Raw genomic sequence first — 15,230 nt, 5'->3', positions numbered from 1 at the left:
AAACTTTTGACACCTTTTTTAACTGTGCGAGCTTGCGTATTAAACCTAGAATCTCCACTCAGAGGGCCCATATCAATAAACTCAGTCTGCTCTAGTTTTATGTTCCTTCNACCCTTATCCCACACCCTTAAAATCCATTCCCACACATATTCGCCACTTTTCCTCAGTATTCTCCTTACAGAGAAAGGTTACCATGGCCACAGGAAACTACTGCCCCTGCAGCACTGACACCCTCAGAGTCCGACGCTGTCCGGCTCATTCACCCAGTCCTGCTCTTTGGCATAGGTACTGTATCATGGGAATACTTTCCTTGGCACCAATGTGTTATGAAACATCTCCTTTATCAAGCAAGGTTGGGTGAGCTGAGGGAATCCTGATTGCCCCCAGAATGCATTTCCTAACTTTCTACAGGTTCAGTGAAACCTCTAAACAATAAAGCCAAGGCCTTCAGCACAGACGGTGAGCAGCAGCAACCAATGTGTGCACATTTCCGGAAACCACTCTTCCTACATTTAAAGAAACTTCAGGTTTTAAACACAGCCCTGAATCGCATCTGAAGCCCGTGGCCTCCTGTGGCACTGTGTCCTATGGCACAGCACTGAGACAGGAGGATGGATGACTGTACCTTAAGTTTGGCGTAGCAGCTCTGCAGGTGGTCCATGTCACTGCCCAGCTTCAGGTTCTGCGTCTCCACACTTTCTTGGGCCAGAAGGTTCTTGCGCTGAAGCACAAGCAGTTCGTTCATACAGTTTAGAACAGCAACTATATTTAATTCTCTCTTCGTCTCTTTACTTTTAGATTCTTCATATAAGGAAGGAAACCCGAAGGTGGTCAGCTCCTGAGGGGAGGAAACGTCTGCTTAGCAGTTATCTCTGGGAAGATGCTGGTCCAAGAACAGGATACTTCAGTTCAGCAACAATGAGCTACTGAACTGCACAGTGATAAGTTACCAACAGTGTGTTCATTCTCAAAAACTGCAGAGTAGATTTTGAAGTCACCCAGACACAAAAGAAACCCATGTGCACTTCAGAGTCAGCCCACAACGTACACATATTCAAAAACACTATGCAGTACAAAATATACAGGTTTAACCTGTCATCTGAAACTTTCAACATATAATTGTTTTTCAATGAATTAATAGACAAGTCAGTGAAAAGGGAAAAATAGAAAATTCTTTCCAGATCAGTAACATTAAGTATTCAAAGAATGAATACAAACAAGTTTAAATTCTTTGGTGAATTTTCTAGACTGATGAATTTTCTAGAATCTGCTGAACAATCGCCCATGACCTGGCACAAGCTATCCAGCTTTTTTATCAGTAAAATGAGTGAATCCCAGTGAAAGAGCCTGTGACAGGTGGCGTGCGGTGCCGCAGACACTGCAGTTAACCTTGGGTCAGCCCAGCTCTGAGGCATAGCAGCTCTGGATATCTAAGTCTCTGGCCACACAGGCTTGGCAAATGCTTTTCTTTTTTTGTTGTTGTTGTTTTTGTTTGTTTGTTTTTGCGAGACAGGGTTTCTCTGTATAGCCCTGGCTGTCTTGGAACTCACTTTGTAGAAAAGGCTGGCCTCGAACTCAGAAATCTGCCTGCCTCTGCCTCTCGAGTGCTGGAATTAAAGGCGTGTGCCACCATGCCTGGCCTGACATGGCATGTTCTTGCTTCTTATAAGAACACATTACCTGATCAAGATAGGAAATACTTTGTTCAATGTTCTCTCCTGTGCAGAAGACACCGAAAACGCCATGCACATTTTTGGATAAAGGTACTGAGGAGCACAGGACTTGCTGGGAGTACAAACTGGACGGAGACATCTTTGTTTCTGAGGTATATTGAGAGAGATTTTTGTTTTCTGAAAATAAAAGAGCATTCAGGCAATTATAAAGCTAACACAATCTCCATTACCAAAGATTCTGAGTTTCATACACAGTATTTTAAAGTTAGGGCCAACACACATTTATGTGAAATATATACACTTCTATGACAAAATGGCACAAGTACATTAGTGACCACTCCTGGTAGATATGTTAAATGAATGCCTATCTCAACTTCTACTACTGCATTTATAAAAACAGATCAACAAATTTGTCTGTGACACCCAGTTTATGTGTTTAATCAGAAACTGAAGGAGCCAAAAAACAGATTTCAAGTGCATAAAAATTTCCTCAAAAGTAGTAAATAATCTATTGCCCACCGAAGCACAGCTTGGCTTTTTCTAACTTTACTGACAACGAAAACTGTGTATGTGACCAGCACTGCCAGCTCTGCCAGTCACCGTGTCTTCTGTGGCTGGGGCCGGTAGTTTATGCTTTCCTCAAGAATTCCTCTTTGGTGGTGTCTGCTGGACTCAATTACCTGAACACAGAACTGGATCTGTCACAGTCATCCAATCTCCCATAGCAAGTTCCAGAGCCGGGATACCTGAGGAGGCGGTCAGTGCTGCAACGTTTACAACAGCTCTGTCACTCTCCTACGTGAGCATCTCCTTAGAAGGCAAAGGTCAGATACGTCAAACATAAAGATGAAGCCCAGTGAAAGCCAATGTACACAGCGTTTGTATGTCCTTTGAGTTCCTGACATTCCACTTTGTGTGCACATGAATGTTTTGCCTGCGCACCATGTGCATGCCTGGAGCTCATGGAGGTCAGAGAAGGGCATCAGATCCTCTGGAACCAGAGTTAAAAATGGCTGTGAGCCACCAGGTAGGGCTGGGAACTGAACACAGGTTCCCTGCAACAGCAGGCAAGTGCTCTTAATCACTGAGCCCCATATGTATGTCCTTTAAAACAGAAAGGGTCTGTAATATTTACTCCCATGTACACAGTGGGAATAGTGGGTAGTACATATTGTGCTGGTTCACTTTAACTGTCAACTGATACGTCCTAGAGTGTCCTGGGGAGGAAGTCTCAGTGAGGGACTATCTACATCAGGTTGGATGAGTATGTACAGAGCACATACAGTGAGGAAAGAGCTAACCGTGGGCAGCACCAGTACAGTGAGGAAAGAGCTAACTGTGGGCAGCACCAGTTCATGGCCGGGCCTGAACTGTGTCAGAGAGAAGCCAGCGAGCTGAACAAAGCAGTTGCTCTCACGGCTCTCAACCGTGGGTACAGAAACCAACAGTCTCATGTAGCTCCTGCCCCTGTGACCACCACGGACCACAGCCTCGAGTTACACACCTTTAGATAGTAACCCTTGGCCGCATTCTCTCTCATTGTGGGACGGGTAGGCTGGAGACACGACAGAAGCAGGTAATAACTTAGCAGAGTGATCAGAACTACATTAAAAAGTAGTCTCCATAACATGAAGTGTTGGGGTGGGACATATCTACATCACTCAGGGAAAGTTACCTGGGGATGGGCCAGTTCCGGTTTGAACATGAATGAACCTTAGAGGGTCATAGGTTGTAGTCCCCAGCTAGAAGCACTATCTGGGGGTACTGGGAACTCTAGGCAGTTAGTGGACTGCATGCCCTTGGGGCTGGCTGTTCGCTGCCCTGCTCCCTTTCTCACTGTGACAAGGTGAGCTGGTGTCTTCTTTTCTTCCTTTTTTGGGGTGGGCTGGGGCAGGAGGGAGCGGGATTCTTTGTGTAGTCTTGGCTCTCCTGGAACTTAACTCACAGACTACGCTGGGTTTGAACTCCAAGACCTGCCTGCCTCTGCCTCTCCAGTGCTGGGATTAAAGGTGTGCACTATTGCTGCTGCTTCTGCACCGTCACCAGCAGTGCCTCCCACAGCACGTCTGCCACACCTTAGGCCTGGCGACTCTGAGACCAGAACCAGTGGAGGGAAACATGAAACTAAACCAAGAGAAACTTCCCCTCCTTGCAAGCTGTTTATCTGAGGCACTGGTCACAGCTACCACAAGAGGGCGACACTGAGCAGAGGTCTAAATGCTGTGGAGTCAATCCCAAGACAAGAAATGGCCTGTGTAGCCAAGTAAGGGAACCACAAGGTACAGAGATGTACCTTGGCAAGTAAGATGAACGCTCATAGAGAGAGGCTGGAGGGCAGTAAGCTGGATTCCCGCTGTGCAGGAGAAGGTGTGGAAATAACAGGAGCTTCTTTAAGCTTTAATGGGGTCATTGTCATCACAATGAGCAGGCATTAACAGTAAACAATAATGAGGCTACTGCCACACCACTGGTTAGACCAGTGCCACACTACAGGCCCAACCATAGAAGCAGAAACAAATGCACGAAAAGGAGATGTATCCTAGAGAGCCTTTACTGCTCAAGATGGACTAGAGTGTGGGTAAAGAATCAGTCAGGGCATGCCTAGACCACAGGGCAGCACGCAAGGCCCCAGAGCAGACGACAGCATGGCACTCTGCATATTGTACAACACACAGGACGTGCATTCTAATACGCTGGGACCTTGCTCTACATGTGTGGTTGGATAAAGAAGGGATCCTGAATTATTCTGTCCCTCAATGGATGTCTCCCGTACCAGGAAGAGAAGGGTAAAAAGGATGACTTAACTTTGGACCCTCAGTGACACAGCTCTGAACAAAACACGATACAACAGAACAACCTGTCTGTCTGTGACAGCTTTGCTTTGGGTAGATGACTCTTCCCTCTGAGCTCTGGGTTTTCACTGTCATATCCCATAATGCACTGGTTCTATCCCATAATGGTACCATACCCTTTAGTGTGACTCTAGGATTAAATGAGACGGAGCATCAGGTACTCGTCACCTGCTTGGCACACGTGATGCAATTAGTGGGAGCTCACTGTGTCCCCACTCCTCATTCCCAGGAGCAGATCCCTGACATTAGCAAGGTAGGAGGGGGATTTCCTTGGGCTCACAGCCGCAGGGATGTCACCCCACCAAGGGCAGAGGGAGGGGAGAAGAATGAGGGGAAACCGGGATGGGAGAGGGGAGAGAGACGTGGATATGAGAGTGAACACCCACGGGAGTCGGCTTTCTCCTGTGGAACCCCAGCCTATGGGATAGGGCTGCCCATGCAGAGGGAAGTTCTTCACTGTCAGTACTTTTTGGTCATGCATGCATCTACAAGTGCGCATCAGCACCACCAGCAGCCATCACAGTCACCAGTTAGCATTCCAAGACAGGCAGAAATCACTGCTGCTCTCAAGGAAAGGGAAGCACAGATCTCCAGAAGACCTGGAAACTGATGTCCAAACAGACCCCAGACAGTCATCTAATCCCCATGTAATCTGTTATCTACACAGACATGGGGCAGTGATCTGTAGCTCTGTAATCGCAGGGCTGGAAGAAGCAGAAAGCTGATCACTGATCCTTAGAAGACCTGGAGACTGAACTGATGTCCACATAGACACTGGGCAGTGATCTAAAACCTCTGTAATCGGTAAGACAGCAAGGCTCACCACCTCTCTGCACAGGGAGCTGTGGCCTCACACCTGGCTTCTGCTCTTCCACGGAGCCTCTTTAACCTATCCCAAAAGGAAGAAAGGCTTTCCCCAGCTCAGCACTGTTTATGCCAGCTTTAGTTAATGCTTAGTTTTCTGTGTCAAATGCTGGACGCTGGGGCTCAGATCACCGGGGCTGGCCTGGTTGTGCCACTCAGTCTGAGCCCTCCACCACTCAACAGTGTGCAGGCTCACTCAGAGCATGTCAGCCCTACAGAAGTTAGACACAAAGCCAAACCAGCCTTCGTCTGCGCATGCACCAGCATCTTGTTTATACAGACTTTTCCCCTTCACGATCTGTCAGGTTCCCTTCTGGACAAAGCAAGCCACCCTGTTGTGAGTACCTGAGAGCAAAGTGACAAGGAACTGACACCTGTGGCAAAAAGGTCACCAGGCCTGCCAAGAGTCAGAACAAGTGGGAAGCAGGTTTTGTCTGCGCCCTAGCTCAGGCAAAGATGCTGGCCCTGCTAAGGCTCTGAGCCACAGGCACTCAGCGAAGCTCTGCCAAGATTCTTGATGCAGGCAAGCTGTGAGACAGTACACGCTTGCTGGGATGAGCTGGACTGAGTTGAAATCATTTGTTATTCAGGAACAGATAACATATGTTTCAAAAAGAAACATTTCTGAGTCGCCTGTAACACTACTTTCTATGCATCCTGACACAATGGAGCAGAAAACGATACCAGGCAACAGGGATGCTAAGGCCTGGTTTGTGAGGGGCAGAACCCACTCTTCTATTTATGTTTCTGTGTGTGATGCTCAATGGTTCCTGGGCTTCTGGAGAGGCAGGGAATGTCCTAGTCTTCGCAGCCAAGCCCCTGGCATAGAGCAGGTCACAGCACATCTATATTCAAGGACCCGAGCCCCCACTCACCTCTGTGGTTCTGGACACCAACTATATTCTTTCATCTCTCAGAATCTTACCTGTCTCATCATTTGCAGTAAGTGCACAGTTAACATTTCTGTATACCCCAAAATGACCACCACTAATCAGTAAAAACTCCAGTGAACAAGTCAGGGTCCATCCTGGAGGACGTGAGAGCAAGCAGCAATGGGAAAGAGGCACGTGCCCAGTCCGTGCTTGCTCCCCAGTGTCCTGGTCACCCTAGCTCTGTCCTCCATCTACAGCAGGGAAAGGAGAGGGCCAGAGACACCACCTTCACAACAAGAGCCTCTTACACAGCAAGTGTTCTTCCCAAGCTGACTCGCAATTCAGGCTTAAGACAGCACAATGCCTACCCATCAGAATTCTACAACACAAGCCCATCGAGTGTCAGGAATTAACAGGAACCTAGTAACACGGTGCCAGCTGGCCTTCTAAATACTGCACATGGTTTTAGATAGTTCACTAACATTTCCGCTAAAATATCACCAAGCTGAGCTACCAGATTGTTGGAATACGAAAATAAAATTGTTAAAATGAAATCCTGCAACATTAGTAATCTTCTAAATTCACAGAACTTGAAGATTCCGTTATCGGCATGATTTATCTCTCAGAAATGAAATCTACTTACTTATGAGTAATGCCTTTAATTATGATTTCATTTTAGAGGAGACTATAGCTTGTGATTATATCACACTCTGTCACCTACAAGTAGAAACACACTAAATTCAACCTTAGTTTTACAAATTTAAAATCTAAGCTACTTCACCTGTATGGCATAGTACCATAGGAATTCCCGGGCAGTGACACAACTGGTAGGCATGCAGTTCTTAAACAGGCACACATTCTTCAAAGAAAATACTACTCCACACTAGAAGGGTCAAACCCAAAAGCTGTCACCACCTTATTAATTTGCCTTCATGTTGAGTTTAGGGCCAGCAGGGAGATTTTCCATTAGGAACGCAGGGTACATCGTGGGGTTTCCTTGCCTGCTCACATGTCTGGGACCCTAGTCTGCCTAAGTCACTTCCCACAGGCCATCTCGTCTCCTCGACAACATGATAGGGCCACACTTTCTAGTCTTAAGACTAACGCAGGTACTTAGACAACAGGCCAGAACCGGGCCAAGTATAACCAGAGTACAGAACCCTGGTCTAAATGCTTCAGGATTCCCAAGTCCACCTCACTACGGCCCTGTGTACAGTACTAATTACTTTCCATGGTAAGACAACTAAGGCAGATGTAACGGTAATGCAGGCAGGGTCACAGGGCTAATGAGGAGCAGAGGGCTGAGCCAGGGTTCCAGCCCCAGCCCACACTGCTACTCTCTGGCCATCTGGCCCCACAGAGCAATCTCTTCCTCTGTGAACACCACCAAGGACAGGGGTCTAATCCGATCTCCCAACTCGGCAAAGGCTGAATAAAATAGTGTGGATAAGCAAATCATGATAAAATCACGAAGACCTGATTTCAGTGATGCCCCAGCTAGACAGAGGCAACTGCTGTCTTTCCAGCACAGGCAGCTGAGCACGGTGGCTGAAGCAGTCCTCACACCCGAGTGCTGCTGCAGCAGGAGAGACTGCAGCACACAGGTACCCTAGGAGGTGGGTCTGGAAGCAGCAGAGTACTTCCCACAGCAGAGCAGTAGCTCAGGGAATAATCCTGCAACAACCCAAGCACGCACTTGTTCCCAAGACGGGCGGTTATGCGGCCATCAGAAACCCAGTGACACACAACAGATGAATTATAAGGGACACCCAACAGAAAGAGTGTTCCAAGAGACAGGACATTTAACACTTGGTTTTTAATTATGCACATATGAAAAACAAATGTGATAAATCTGTATTTTAAGACACAAGAATAACGCAGGATTCAGTGACCCCTGCCTTACAGGAGGGGGCAGAGGACTCTACATACAGTTATATAGAGGGTACTGTCAAAGTCCCCTTGCATTATGTGTTTTATTATGAAAGCAAACAAGTTCACGATAGACTGTATAATGAGCACTGAGAACAGGACTCAGTCAGGACTCCTATCTCATAGGCCCAAGGACCTGAGTTTGGATCCCAGGAACCTGTGGAAAACCAGGCACTGGAAGACAGGAGGCAGAGCCAAGCAAATCCATTGACAGTCACAAGATCCCTATCATTAGCCATGCTATTTGATGATGTTAAGGCAGGCTGAAACAATTCCCATCTCACTCTGGATATATTGAGTTAAGAATGTATAAAGCTGGGCTGGAGAGATGGCTCAGCAGTTAAGAACACCAACTGTTCTTCCAGAGGTCCGGAGTTCAATTCCCAGCAACCACACGTTGGCTCAGAACTGTCTGTAATGCGGTCTGGTGCCCTTTTCTGGTGTGTCTGAAGAGAACAATCGTGGGGTACTCAGATGTACTAAATTAATTAATCTTAAGAAAAGCATGTACAAGGCTGTATCAGGATCTTTGGAGCACTGGTTTGTTTCTCCAGGCTTGTAGCTATAGATAAGTGTGTAGATGACGTGTGTAATCTGTCTCTTTAGTCTTTTCAGTATGCGGCCAAGTCCCAGGCCAGTAACAGACTATCTCAAACGAAAGATGGAAGGCACCTAAGGGCTCACACACGAGGTTGTCCTCTTGCCTTCCACATGTGTGCTGCCCATGCATTTACCCATGCCATGTGACCCCCCCACGTAAATGCATAAACATACATGCACTCATGTATGCGAGCACACACACAGAATGTGTGGTGAACCAAGGAATACAAAGTAGCTAATTATTTGTAGTTAAAATCCTTTATAAACTTTTTAAAATGTGTACTGTTAGTCACATTTAAAAAAATATTTTAAATTCTTCCCAGTCCTTCTAGCCACAGGGCACAATGAGCCAAGGGTCCTGGGATCCGACTGTTTTATGTCTTCCCTGTAAGTAGAAAGACCAGTCACTCAGGCTACAGTTTAGAGACCTACGAAGCTATCCAAAGACTGGCAAAAGATTGGTGGAGTGAGCATTAAGACATGTGCCAGTTGATGTGCAAGGCCAGCAAGGGGGTCAGTGACATTTCCAGCATCTACCACAGGCCACATGTGGCTCACTGGCTACATCCCTTACTCCATACCTTACTCCTTAGATGGCCATAGGAAAGGAATGGGTGGTACAGTCCTATCCTGTTGATGGAAGAGACTAAGAGACAGTTTATCTACAGCCACACACTGGGAGGAGGGAAACGGGAGCTACAGTCCCCTAAGCCCCGACTCAGCAAGCACTGAGCGCATGGCGGAAGGCCATGAGCCTATCTCTTCATTACAGAAGAACATGGCTCCTGGCTGACCGTGTCTAAGATGTTGTCACCCCTTTTTATTCTAGATCTGACAGACAGGGCTACTCTATAAAGGAGAACAGTACCCAAGACACTGTCTTCTAGCCGGGAAGAACCAAAACCAAGACCGAGAGAGCATTATATACTATAATATACTATATTATAATATATATTATATACTTAACATACTGTTAAGTAGCCAGTACCCCTCAGGAGTCTAAGTATCTACGGACCACGAGAACATTACAGGATTAGAATTTGTATTTGCTCCTGGAATTCCTTTAAAGCATTATTTTGCAGATTTCCTTCAAACTTAGCTTTTTTTTTTTTTTTTTAGGTTTTTTGAGACAGGGTTTCTCTCTATAGGCCTGGCTGTCCTGGAACTCACTCTGTAGACCAGGCTGGCCTCGAACTCAGAAATCCGCCTGCCTCTGCCTCCCAAGTGCTGGGATTAAAGGCGTGCGCCACCACTGCCCAGCCCAAACTTAGCATTTCCAAAGTAAATTCTACTTTTAGCAGCTCCAGTACTTTTTAGTGCTCACTGTATTCCAGGAACTAAAATAAGAAAAATTTAAAGTTTTTGTTTGTTTGTTTGTTTGTTTGAGACAGGGTTTCTCCGTCTACACCTAGCTACCCTGGAACTCACTCTGTAGACCATATATTGGCCTGGTCTCACAGCCCCACCAGCTTGAGTCTTTGGAGTGCTGGGGTTAAAGGCATACACCACCACACCCTGTAACTTTAATTTTTTTCAAATCCTATTTTTAATGATGGTTCTTTAACAATTTAACCTCCCTTTTAGCCCACCACCCACCACAGATACTGGGAAAGAAAGGATACGGGGAAGTGGACCTGTTTAGAAAGCATCTATGGAGCAACTCCCATCTGTGTTGTCTGGAAATCGGCAGGCAGCTCACAGGTCAGCAGTGGCAGCTCAGTCCACTTTCAAACACTTCAGGGATGCACCAGCAGTCCAGACAGGACAGCAACACGAATCAGCAGCAGTGGCGCCACCTAGCAGACACAGCCAGGCCTCAGCCTCGTCAGCAGGAGGGACCAGGGAGAAATGCCTGAATGAAGTTCTTGCCCTAAGTTCTCAGCTGTGCCTCTCTCATCGAAGCGAAGATCAGCAAAGATGTGAGACCCACAAGCGTTGCACAGCTAGCTCTGTAAGCAAGCCTAGCTCAGCCTCTGTCACTGTCTGTCGAGTCCTTTTTCTACTCTCTCCAAACATCACGTGTCCTCCACAGGCTTGCCTCAGCTGACATCACTCTGCCAATCAGCCTGAGGCCACAGAAGAAACTGCAGCACACCACCACAAGTTTTTTGGTGTGTTTCTCTCTATGGGGTCCTGACAAATGCAGCTCAACTATGCAATGTAAGGCGGACCAAAACGTGTATTTTTAGCAAAGAATCCTTCATCACTTGTCCTTTCATGTGCTTGCTTTAAGAACATCCTTTCTCCTGTGTCTGCTTCAGCTAAACCTTCCTTCACGAGTCGGCCTTAGCCTCTCACCTGTGTCCATTTCACATTAACATCCTTTCATGTGTTTGCCCCAGCAAAACACCTTCCAGCACAATTGACTCTCCAAAGAGCCCTTAAGTTTCCACTTCAATACCCAGGTCCAGTTTTCATTATACAAGAAGCACACGTTACTTTTATAAAATAAAAAATAAAAAAATCCTCAGCAAAGACAAATGACATAGTTGGTGGTCATTATGGGTTTCTTGATGGAAACACAGAGGACAAAAATAGGAGTTGGACAACCTGAGCTGGGTAGGAAGGACATGTTCTCTCAAGTAAAAGCCTGTGTTTGGTACTAGGCCCAGTGTCACACAGGGCAGACGAATAAGGTTAATGAAACTGAACTTGGGTGAATGTGGAGACAAGGTCAGGGCAGAGCACACAGGGATGCTTACAGAAGTGTTCAACTGAGGTTACAGTTGAGGACAGACACAGCCAACCTTTTGACATTGTGAAATGAAATTATCGTCCACAAAATTCACCCATGAATCGCCACACAATCTAGTTACATAAAACAAAAACAAACAAAACTCAAGTAGCTTCACCTACATATCTTATTTTCAGTACTTGTGATTTTGTGTGGAGTCACATTCTAGGTACACAAGTCACATTCTAGGTACATGGGCACACGGATGAGCCAATGGCCCTTATCCTGCCTGAGACCTGTTCCCTCAATTAAAGCTTTTGATTAGTGTGTCTCTAGTTTTCTTGCCTTGGTTTTGAGACAGGGGTTTCCGAGGCCCAGGAGAGCCTCACACTTGGAACCCCTCTTTCTGGCCTCCAGAGTGCAAGGATTTCACATGTGCCACCGGGCCTGGCTAATCACAAACAGAACACATAGGTAGTAGGTGTTCCATATGTTCACTATTTCTATGTGTATTACCATGGCTCACGTATGTAATTAACACAACTGATTACAACAGGAAGTAGGTCATACATAGTATTAGCATCCCTCTTCCATTACAAACAGGACAAGACCTGTGGTGATGGTGGAGTAACTGACTAGGGAGACTACAAAGGAAGGAGATTCATGCAGCTGCACTCCTTCAGAGCTGTGGTCAGACACTTCTGTTTACTTTCCATTAAGACTTGCTATTGATTTCAGCGTCTCATCTCCGAATCCCACACAGCTTCCACCTGACATTTTTGGACCTCAGGGTCTGCCCTGGGCCAAGACTGGTTTTCCTGGTGACTGCATCTTCATTGCCTTTGGCTCTCCAGTCCTGGCACAGAAGACAACTCAACAAAGACCTGCCTGAGACAGCCATCACTGCATTTCCTGTCAGCTTCAGTTAAGTGCCTGGTGAAGAGCTTTCAGGTATTACCTAGGCCATCGAGGGCCAGAGCCCCATGGACTATGCAAATGATTAACCTAGGCAGACACACTACACCAGAAGCAATATAATCCCCAACAAGCCCTTTAGATATTCTTTACTGCCCTCTGGTCAAGGTTCACAGCGCTGTTCTTAACGCTTGTCACTAATGCAGCTCCAGCAGGGACTTGGACAACAGCGACCACCTGTACCTGCACCTGCTCTGCTGTGCCCAACGCACAGTTGCTTGGTGAGCCTGTCAGGACACAGCTGAAAGGCCTTCTTTCCTAAAGCCCGCCCACATTTGCATTTCTCTCCTTCTCCACACAAAACCTTAGTACAAAATGTTCAGAGCAACACATCTTTTCGTCCTTGGGCCTGGCAAGTAGCAGCTGTGTGTCTGACAACAAATGTTTACTGAAAGAATAAATTTATTAACAAACAACAAATCTGCTCCTACACAAAATATTGGACCAGCATCGCCTATCGATCTAGGTTTCTCCATTACTAATAATGGATGGTGTGTTTCTCTACTGTCTCATCCTATAGGCTCATGGATTTAAGGTAAGATGTATGCTCACAACCACCTAACCATAATTGCCCAAGATACACAGAACAGACCCACACAGCCTTGTTATGAACTAATGGCTAAGCCAACAAGGTGAGTCCACAGCTACTGTAAAAGATACAAGAAGCTGTCACTAAAAATCGCTTTTGAAACTGAGCCTAGAAACACAGGGCTATAAGCCCAGCTTCTGGGAGGCTGAGGTAGGAGAACTGCAAGTTCAAGGACTGCAAGGCAATCTTGCCTCAGAATAAAGGTTTTACTGCTCAACAACAGAACCCTAGCCTCGCATGTGCATGGCCCGGAGGTCTGGTTCCCCAAGGAATGTGTGAGGGCGGTCAGAATGAAAGGTGCTGCTTGTTTTTATGAAGAATCTGTATGTTGTTCTACTTTGTCTGGGACTCCTAAACTCATGCTATTCCCTACCTTAGCCTCCCAGGGAGCTGGGATAAAGGCAGGAGCAGCCAGGGTGGGCTACTGCTCCAATGTAAACACGAATTCAAGTCACTGTGGAAAAGTGTTTTCTAGGCTCCACCGCCCCCGCCCCCACCCCCGCCTCCTAACCGGTTGGGGCCAACAGGCTGGTTTGTCCAGTTTTCCATTTTAAGAGAGCCCAAGAACATAATTTGACTGGGCTGGGTTGGAGGCCTCTGAGGTAACACGAACAGTTGACTTTTCCATGGCGCGTACACCTGCCTGAGCAAGTCTAGGATGCTGTGGACTTAACAAGTCTTGTCACAAGGCTCAAGTGTGTCATGGAGAGATCCTCACATTTCATCCCGCAGTGGCCCGGCCCCAGCAGTTATCTCCAAGCTGCTGCGGCCCAGTTACTTAATCCCCGGACCTATTATCTTCCCTGTACAGATGGAGAACAAGGAAAGGAAGGGTGTAAAATGACAGGCTGTAGGGCCCCAACAGTCACCAAAGAAAACGCCCTGGTTTGAATTCTATCCATTCCTAATCCTCCTCTCAGAGAACCACTTTGTATAAGGAACTTCCATGCACACCAGGCAGAACAAAGTGTCGACTGCGAGCACAGCTTTTCTTGTTTAGTTTGAATGAATACTCTAAGCTTCCTGGGCCCACGGGCTCTTGAGGAGTGAGGAGATTGGATGGCTTAAGTTTTGTTAGCTGGATCAACGGTTTTGAATTTTATCTACCCTCGTAAATGTGTCACGTCATATACAGACCTTTCCGTTCACGGTCAAATTAGGGACTAGAAAGGTTTTCTGCCAGAACCTTGCGGGCTCCATGGCAACACTATTTTCAGCTAACTCCAGGCCTGGACTCTACTCTGAATCGACGCAAATATCAAATCCAGGAGGCTCTCATCCTTGGGCTCCACCTTTCATCCAGTCTGGATTCTAGGAGAAACTCCCGGCTCTCACAACTACATCAGGGTGGCTGGTTATGAATCTGACACGCAGGACTAAGGAGCCTGAACCGTGGGTGTTAATGTAAAGATTCCTCTACTGGTGCTGATGGGGAATTATTCGGCAAGTTTTATTTCCTGGGCCCAGGTGACTTGCATAACCCAGCAATCTGCACCAGGAGAAATACGTGCTGACCGGGACAGAGCTCACCATTCACTCACTGTACACCACTGGAAAATTCGAGGCCAAATAATTTCTCAAACAAGCCTGCCCCTGTGATGATGTAAGTTCTTCCCCTAAACGCGGGGCTGGACCACTGTGAGGCACCTACCCCTGCAGCAGCGGCGGACCTCACTCGCTATGTCCTGTGCAGCTTCGGAGAACTCGCCAAGCCCGCGCGGGCGGCCCAAAGGGACCTCGCGCGCGGTCGCGCCGCATCCCGCAAGGGCGCAGGGCCCCCCAGCACCTACCTCGCACTTTCCGCTGCAGGCGGCGGGCGGCAACGCTCTCCAACCGCTGCAACGGCCGCGACGAGCCCGCCCAGAGTCGGCCCCGGTGCCTGCGCCCACGTCCAGCCCGGTGCCCTCCTCCCCGGCTGCGCGTCACAATCCCGCCGCTCACCGTCACGGCCCCGGGAGCGGCTCACGCCTCGCGCAGCCCGCGGGCCCGCACCCGCGGCGGCACGCAGCGGCTCCGCGCAGCCTCCAGCCCGCCCGGTCCGCCCGGCCCGCCTCTCGCCGCTTTCCTCGGCGGGCGCCCATCCCACCCCGCCCCGCGCTGGCGCCGCCCATTGGCTCCGCCGGTTGCCAGGCGACGAACAACCGTGGCCCGCATTGGTCGAGCGAGGACTGGCCTCCGACAACCCCTAGCAGACGCCGAGCC

The 15,230-nt window shown here is 47.8% G+C and overlaps 1 protein-coding gene across 4 annotated transcripts in view; it reads right to left on the bottom strand.

Annotated features, from left to right (window-relative positions):
• The window catches only part of Ssx2ip (SSX family member 2 interacting protein), a 40,582-nt gene extending 25,503 nt beyond the window's left edge, over positions 1–15,079 (bottom strand). Inside the window, exons 1-4 of one of the 4 annotated variants that reach the window (XM_029537821.1) lie at positions 14,970–15,079; positions 2,354–2,483; positions 1,681–1,850; positions 626–838 (exon numbers count right to left, since the gene is read on the bottom strand). In XM_029537821.1, coding sequence (XP_029393681.1) covers positions 626–838; positions 1,681–1,850; positions 2,354–2,396 — 426 coding nt within the window. In that variant the 5' untranslated portion in view covers positions 2,397–2,483; positions 14,970–15,079. The other 3 variants (XM_021195872.2, XM_021195871.2, XM_029537822.1) reach the window with 3 other exon arrangements.
• Positions 15,080–15,230: the final 151 nt, after the last annotated feature.

Source organism: Mus pahari, chromosome 4, assembly GCF_900095145.1.
Source record: "Mus pahari chromosome 4, PAHARI_EIJ_v1.1, whole genome shotgun sequence".
NCBI classification, from domain to species: Eukaryota; Metazoa; Chordata; class Mammalia; order Rodentia; family Muridae; genus Mus; species Mus pahari.
Note: the sequence above shows the minus strand (reverse complement) of the source record. Positions and strands in the feature narration are given on the sequence as shown.